General features: G+C 44.4%; 1 protein-coding gene across 5 annotated transcripts in view; it reads left to right on the top strand.

The window, feature by feature from the left end:
• The window catches only part of vwa8 (von Willebrand factor A domain containing 8), a 325,734-nt gene that overhangs the window by 63,624 nt on the left and 254,097 nt on the right, over positions 1-8,013 (top strand). For all 5 annotated transcript variants that reach the window (XR_007263236.1, XM_048603037.1, XM_048603036.1 and 2 more), the window contains one exon: positions 1,355-1,522. Coding sequence is in view for 4 of the 5 variants with exons in the window: in XM_048603037.1 (XP_048458994.1) it covers positions 1,355-1,522 (168 nt within the window). In the remaining variant the exon portion in view is untranslated. The remainder of the gene's footprint in view (positions 1-1,354; positions 1,523-8,013) is intronic.

Genomic DNA, 8,013 nt, shown 5'->3' with positions numbered 1-8,013 from the left:
CCCCGTCCACGCAATAAAAACCAAAAAAGAATCCCCCTCGTCCTCACGTACCACCCCACCAACCTCCGGATCCAACGCATCATCCTCCGACACTTCCGCCATCTGCAATCCGACCCCACCACCAAAGACATCTTTCCCTCCCCACCTTTATCTGCTTTCCGGAGGGACAACTCTCTCCGTGACTCCCTTGTCCGCTCCACACTCCCCTCCAGCCCCACCACACCCGGCACTTTTCCCTGCAACCGCAGGAAGTGCTACACCTGCCCCCATACCTCCTCCCTCACCCCCATCCCAGGCCCCAAGAAGACTTTCCACATCAAGCAGATGTTCACCTGCACATCTGCCAATGTGGTATACTGCATCCGCTGTACCCGGTGTGGCTACCTCTACATCGGGGAAACCAAGCGGAGACTCGGGGACCGCTTTGCAGAACACCTACGCTCGGTTCGCAACAAACAACTGCACCTCCCAGTCGCGAACCATTTCAACTCCCCCTCCCATTCCTCAGACGACATGTCCATCCTGGGCCTCCTGCAGTGCCACAACAATGCCACCCGAAGGTTGCAGGAACAGCAACTCATATTCCGCTTGGGAACCCTGCAGCCCAATGGTATCAATGTGGATTTCACAAGTTTCAAAATCTCCCCTCCCCCTACCGCATCCCAAAACCAGTCCAGCTCGTCCCTGCCTTCCTAACCTGTTCTTCCTCCCACCTATCCCCTCCTCCCACCTCAAGCCGCACCTCCATCTCCTACCGACCAACCTCATCCCGCCCCCTTGACCTGTCCGTCCTCCCTGGACTGACCTATCCCCTTCCTAACTCCCTACCTACACTCACCTTTACTGGCTCCATCCCCGCCTCTTCGACCTGTTTGTTTCCTCTCCACCTATCCTCTCCTCTATCCCTCTTCTATCCGCCTCCCACTCTCTCCCTATTTATTTCAAAACCCCCTTCCCCTCCCCCTTTTCTGATGAAGGGTCTAGGCCCGAAACGTCCGCCTCTCTGCTCCTATGATGCTGCTTGGCCTGCTGTGTTCATCCAGCCCTGCACCTTGTTGTCCCTACAGCAATGTGGTTGACTCTTAATTACCCTCTGGGCAATTAGGGATGGGCAATAAATGCTGCCTCGTTAGTGATGCCCCATCCCGTGAGTGAATAAAAAAAAAGAAAAAATTCTGTTTCACAACCAAACCCAATTCTTCTCAGCAGGTTATCTTACTCCTGTGTGAGTCTGTTTTGTATACAAGGACTGCGCTTTATTTCCAACTGGTTGGGATGAATTAAGGTTGTTTGTCACTTTTTGCTGCATGGACCCTCTGTTTAAAGCACTTCATTTTGCTTTCTTTCTGGAAAGTGTGCTGTTCGAGCTGCGACTGAAGGCAGGATATTAGTGCTGGAAGGACTGGAGAAGGCAGAACGGAATGTCCTACCTGTTTTAAACAACCTGCTAGAAAACCGAGAGATGCAGCTAGAAGATGGGCGTTTCCTCATGTCTGCGGATCGCTATGACAAACTGCTAAAGGTAAATGGCAATTGTGTATAATCTGATAATATTGAGGTCTTAATTGCTGCCCACCCAATGTAATACAAAAATAGGTGGGAAGATAAGAGGTGAGAATAAACAAAAGGAGTCTGTAGAGGGATATAGACAGGTTAAGTGAGTTGGCGAAAACTAAGCAGTTGGAATTTAATGTGGGAAAATGTGACGTTATGCACTTTGGTCAGAGAAATAGGGGAAGTATGGAGAATCCAGATATTATTTCAATGGGAGAAAGACTACAAGAAGCTGTGGCATAGAGATTTGGATATCCTTGTGCATGAATCACAAAAAAACTAGCATCCAAGCTCAGCGGGTAATTGGGAAGGCAATTGGAATGTTGGTTTTTTTTTCCCAAAAGGGAGTGGAGTGTAAAAATAGGGAAGTCTTGCTAAAACTATATAAGGCAAAATTCTGGCCATACTGTGGCCAGAATACTGTGAGCAGTTTTGGTCCCCCTACCTAAGGAAAGATATGCTGGCATTGGAGGTAGTCCAGAGAATGTTCATTAGGCTGATACCTGGTATGGAGGGGTTGTCATCTGAGGAGAGATTGAGTAGGTTGTGCCTGTACACAATGGAATTCAGAAGAATGAGAGGTGACTTTATTGAAACACATAAGATTCTTAGGGGACTTGACAGGGGAGGTGTAGAGAGGTTATTTACCAGTGGGGAAAATCTAGGATGAGGGGGCAATATCTTAAAGCAAGTGGTCATCCATTGAAGACAGAGAAGAGGAAGAATTTCTTCTCTCAGCAGATAGTGAATTTGGATAATTCTTTACCACAGAGAGCCATGAAGGGTGGGTTTTGAAATTTGTTCAATAGGCAGATTTATAATCATTAAGAGAATCCAGCATTATGTGGATAAAGCAGGAATGTGGAGTTGAGATTTTAGATCAGCCATGATTTTATTGAATGGCAGAGGAGATTCGATGAGCTGAATGTCTTACTTCTGTTTATACATCGTACAGTCTTTTCAAAAGTTATTTGGCTTTTCAAATAATAGTGTCATCCCTGAACTGAAAAGTAATCAAGAATTATTAGACTGTGCAGCGGCCCAATAACTCCCAATGTCACTTGTTCTAATCTACTTTGCTTCAAGTGTAATGCAACCCCACCCTTAATATGCACCCTCTGTCTGGTCTTTCTTAAAGAAACTAATGGACTAGACTGCAGTTCTTCTTTATTTTCTCTAAAAATGAGATGTGTGTACAACATACATGCTGCTTGCCGCCCACTTGCCCATTGGTGAGCCTGTACAGTGTTTACCAGCTTCCTCTCTCCTTCCTGGGATTACCCCATTCAGGGCAGAATGCTGCAGGAGTTGGGAATACAGGAATGGAAATAAGCCTCTCGAACCTGTTCTGTCATTCCCCAGATCTTGGCTGATCTGCATCTTAGTTCTGGCCACTTGCCTTGACTCCATTTCTCCTAATACCCTTGGCTGATAAAATTCTATCAATCTCAAGCTTCAAATTTGCATTTGATCCTCAGTCTTAAACTTTTAGTCATTATTTTTAATTACTTTAAAGGGAGAAAACGCCAGATTTCCACTCCCCTTTGAAGAAATGCAGAAGTCCAGAATGGTTTGGCTCAAATTTTAAGGTTACAGCTCCTTATTCTAGACTTTTCTGTTGGAAGAAATAATTTCTCTACCTTCTTCTCTGTTAAGACCTTTAGTTGTCTTAAAGACTCCATTGAGATCAATTCCATCATACTAGCTGCCTGTCTTCTTAATATAACATTTATATCGCTGGTATTCTGATGAATCTATGGTGCTACCCTTTCCAAGGCGAATATATCGTTCCTGACATGGTGCTCATAACTGAACAGAGTTAGTCCAGTGCAATCTAAACAGACACTGGATAGCTTTAATATAACTTCCACAAATTTGCATTCCAGCTTCCTTGAGATAAGTACCTGTCAGAGGCTAAGCATTCTGTTGGGAGTAACTCATCTCCTGTCAATTGCATTATCTGCGTACTATATGCAAGGCACAAAAAAAAGGAGTATGAAGGAATACTGCCCACTTAATTGTATTGAGTGCAGCTCCAAACGTTTAAGAAGCTTGACACCATCCAGGACAAAGCATCCAATTTGACTGGCACCACATACACCATGTTCAAAATTTGCTGCTTTCACCACCAACATACAGTGGCTGCAGCATACACTATCTCTAAGATACACTGCAGCAGCTCACCAAAGTCATTCAACAATAGCTTCCAAAGCCCCAGCACCTTGAAAGGAAGGGCAGCAGGGGATACGATAGCTCGATGGTGTAATCGCATGACTATTAACCTGGAAATAAAGCTAATGTTCTCGGGACCCAGGTTCGAATCCTACCCCAGCAAGTGGTGGAATTTGAATTCAATTAAAAATACCTGTAATTATGAATCTATCGATGAAACTGTTGCCTATTGTCTAAAAAAACCTATCTGGCTCACTAATGTCCTTGGGAGGAAATCTGCCATCCTCACCTAGTCTGGCCTACATGTGACTCCAGAATCACAGCAGTGTGGTTGACTCTCAACTGTCTTCTGAAATAGTGTAGCATGCTACTTGTTTGTATCAATCATGACACAGTCTCAAAGAAATAAAACCAGACGGACTATCTAGCATCACCCTTGACGCTGGAAAAGACACTGGCAGATACAGCTCTATTGATCCTGCAAAGTCTACCTCACTTACACCTGGGGGCTGATAGCAAAATTGGGAGAGCTGTCTTCCAGAGGAGTTAAGCAACAGCCTGACATGAATATACTCACAGAAACATACATTACAAACAACGCCCCAGACGCCACCATCACCATTCCTAGATATGTCCCGTTCCACCAGCAGGACAGACTGAACAGAGGTGTACAGTCGGGAGGGAGTTGCCCTGGGAGTCCTCAAAATTGACTCCAGACCTCATGAAGTTGCGTAGTTTCAGGTTAAACGTGGGCAAGGAAACCTCCTGATGATTACCATCATGAGTAATGTCCTCCCTCAGCTGATGAATCAGTACTGTAACACTTGGAGGAAGCACTGAGGGTGACAAAGATGCAAAATGTTCTCTGAATGGGGGATTTCAATGTCTGCCATTAGAAGTGCCTCGGCAGCAACACTATGAACCGAGCTGGTTGGGTCCTAAAGGTCATAGCTGCGAGACTGGGTATGAGACAAGTTTGAGGCAACCAATGAGAGAAAAACATATTCAACCTCAACCTTATCAGTCTGCCAGTTGCAGATATATCTGTCCATGACAGTATCAGTAAGAGTGACCACTGCACTAGTTCTTGTGAAGATGAAGTACAGCCTTCACACTTAGAATACTGTACATTGTGTTGTATGACACTATCACGGTACTAAATGGGACAGACTTCAAACAAATCTAGCAGCTCAAGACTGGGCATTCACGAGGTGCTGTGGGCCATCACCAGCAGCAGAATTTTGTACCAACACAATCTGCAACCACGTGGCCCAGTATAAACCCCGCTTAAACATGGCCATCTAGTCAGGGATCAACCCTGGTTCAGGGAGAATGCAGGACACTTGCCAGGAGCAGCACTAGGCATTCCTAAAAAAGAGGTGTCAATCTGGTGAAGCTACCAAACAGGACTATATGTGTGCCAAGCAGTAAGCAGCAAGTGATAGACCAAGCTAAGCAATCACACAACCAATGGATCAGATTCTGCAGTCCTGCCACATCCTGTTGTGAATGGTAGTGGGCAGTTAATCAACTCACTGGAAGAGGAGGTTCCACAAATATCCTTATCTCACATTAGTGCAAAAGATAAGGCTGAAGCATTTGCAGCAGTCTTCAGCCAGAAGTGCCAAGTGATTGATCCATCTCTGCCTCCTCAGATACTGAAGCAGTCTATGTTCAAATGCAGCAAGATCTGAACAATATCCAGGCCTGGCTGACAAATGGCAAGTAACATTCGCTTCTCACAAATACTAGTCAATTAACATCTGCAATATGAGACTTCGTAACCACTGCCCCTTAACATTCAATGGTATTACCATTACTGAATCCCAGAAACTCAACTGGACTTGCCGTACAGATGCAGTGGCTACAAGAGCAGATCAGATGCTAGGAATACTGTGGAGAGTAATTTGCCTCCTGACTTCCCAAAGTTTGATCACCATCTACAAGACAGAAGTCAGGTGAGTGATGGAATACTCCCTGTTTGTCTGGATGGGTGCAGATCTAACACTAAAGAAGCTTGACACCATCCAAGACAGAGCAGCCTACTTGATTGGCATCATATCCATAAGTGTCCTGCCCCTCCACCACTGATACTCTGTAGCAGCAGTATGTATAGATAGTCTAGATAGACTGTGGAAGTTCACCGAAGATCCTTAGACAGCACCTTCCAAACTTAAGGTCACTTTGATCTTGATGGATAAGGGCAACAGATACATGGAGCACGACATGCAAGTTCCCCTCCATGCCATTAACCATCCTGACTTGAAAATATATTGTTGTTACTTCAGTATCACTGGTGAAAAAGTTCCTAGAATTCCCTTCCTAAGGGGATTGTGGGTCTACCTTCAGCACATGGACTGCGGCAGTTCAAGAAGGCAGCTCACAATCACCTTCTCAACGCCCCCAATAATGAGTAATAAATGTTTGCCAGCCAGTGGTGCCCATGGCCCACAAGTGGGGAAAAAAATTAAACAAACTGGAGCACCACTTTCAAATTTTCCTTCAAGACACAGACTATCCTGAGAACTGGATTGCCATTCCTACACATTGCCGGGCCAAAATTCTAGAACTCCTTTCCTAACTATGGGTGCACCTACACCCCAAGGACAGCAGTGTTTCAAGAACGTAGCTCAGCACTACCTTCTCCAGGGCAATTACGTGCGAGTAATAGCCAGTGATGCCTGTATCCTGTGAAGGAAAATAACTTGATAAAATTTCAGTGGCTTTTCAGATGAACTTTTGTATACGTTCTGGATCCCTCGTACAGTTTTTATAAGCTGCCTTCTTGAGTTGCCTCCCTACTGTATATGGTTCTTGATGATTTGTGAACGTGGGGCCCTCAAGCTTTCTGCTCTTCTGCAGTCCCTAACATCTTCCTATTTAAAAAAGAATCCCTTGATCAACTTTCAAGGTGGCTGATCTTTTGCAGTGACCTTCAGTTCTGTTGTTTGTAAGATCCCTCCATGCCTCAACCTGCAAGTAGGCTGCTTGCTCATGACAACTTTATAACAACGTAATCCTTCTTGAGGGAATTATCAGCTGGCTAGCCAGATATGAAGCAGCTACCTTATTCCACAGCTCACGTGCCCTTGACAGGTAGTGGAAAGTGCGCAATTGAAAATGAAATGATTATTGGTGGACTCGTTATTGGAACTGAAATTCTGGCACCATGAAAAAGTTTGGACTATTTCAGTTTGGCATCTTAAATTATGTCCATTTTCATCCAACGTTAATGTTTCCTCCCTATCTATAACACTTGAGCTTTACATTAAAATACAAACTGAAGGAAGTCATGGCTGATCTGCCCCAGACCTCCACTCTTGTTTCATGCTAGCTTAGCATAGCTGTCAACTCCCCCATGTTTTAAAATCTGTGTACCTCCTCTGTAAATGCATTAAATTATCTAGTCTTCACAACTCTGAGGTAGAGAATCCCAGATGTTCATGACCTTCTCGGAGAAGAATTTTCTTTGCATCCTAGTTTTAAATGAGTTCCCTTCATTCTATGTGCATTTCTGAGATTTTGGAGCCGTGTGGGAATTCACTACAGGGAGGAAGAGGAGCTTTTTGCTTTTTTTCTGGTTCATAGTTTGTAAGGTTTTTCTTGACAGAATAAATTGAAGCCCAGAATCAGGAGTACAAAACAAAACAAAGAGTGACATCTTAGGAAAACTGTAAGTTCATTGGTTGGTAATAGCTGCTAATTTGGCTCTCTATTATAAATTACTTACAGGTCAAAGGTAAATAGGAGAAATATTTTTGAGATTGAAAACAAAAAGTCCAGTAGAAAAAAACAACCAATAAAAAACAATAAATTAAGAACTGAGTAAATGAAACAAAGATGGAGGGCCCAGTGATGTGTTGTACCTGCTTGATATGGGAGTTGGTAGATCCCTTTGTGCTTCATAGTGACCATGTTGGAGCAAGTGTTGGTCTCTTGAGGAACTCCAGCTCAGAGTTGATGAGCTGATGCCTGAGCTTTGAACACTGTGACACAACAGCGAGAGGGGAGAGTTAGCTGGATGCAGAGTTTAAGGTTGCCGTCATACTCCTTAGATTAACTACCTAGAACGCAGTCAGTGGTTAGGCATAGGAGTGTGTGATTATGAGTGAGGCAGGTAGAGGGATCCAGGGTGTAGTGCTGATGGAACCTCAGTCCTTGAGATAACAAGGTGTACAGCTGGATGAACACAGCAGGTCAAGCAGCATCAGAGGAGCAGGAAAGCTGACGTTTCGGGTCTAGACCCTTCTTCAGAAGAACCCTTCTTCTTCATTTTCTGAAGAAGGG

The sequence above is a fragment of the Rhincodon typus genome, chromosome 11, assembly GCF_021869965.1.
Source record: "Rhincodon typus isolate 14 chromosome 11, sRhiTyp1.1, whole genome shotgun sequence".
Classification (NCBI taxonomy): Eukaryota; Metazoa; Chordata; class Chondrichthyes; order Orectolobiformes; family Rhincodontidae; genus Rhincodon; species Rhincodon typus.
Note: the sequence above shows the minus strand (reverse complement) of the source record. Positions and strands in the feature narration are given on the sequence as shown.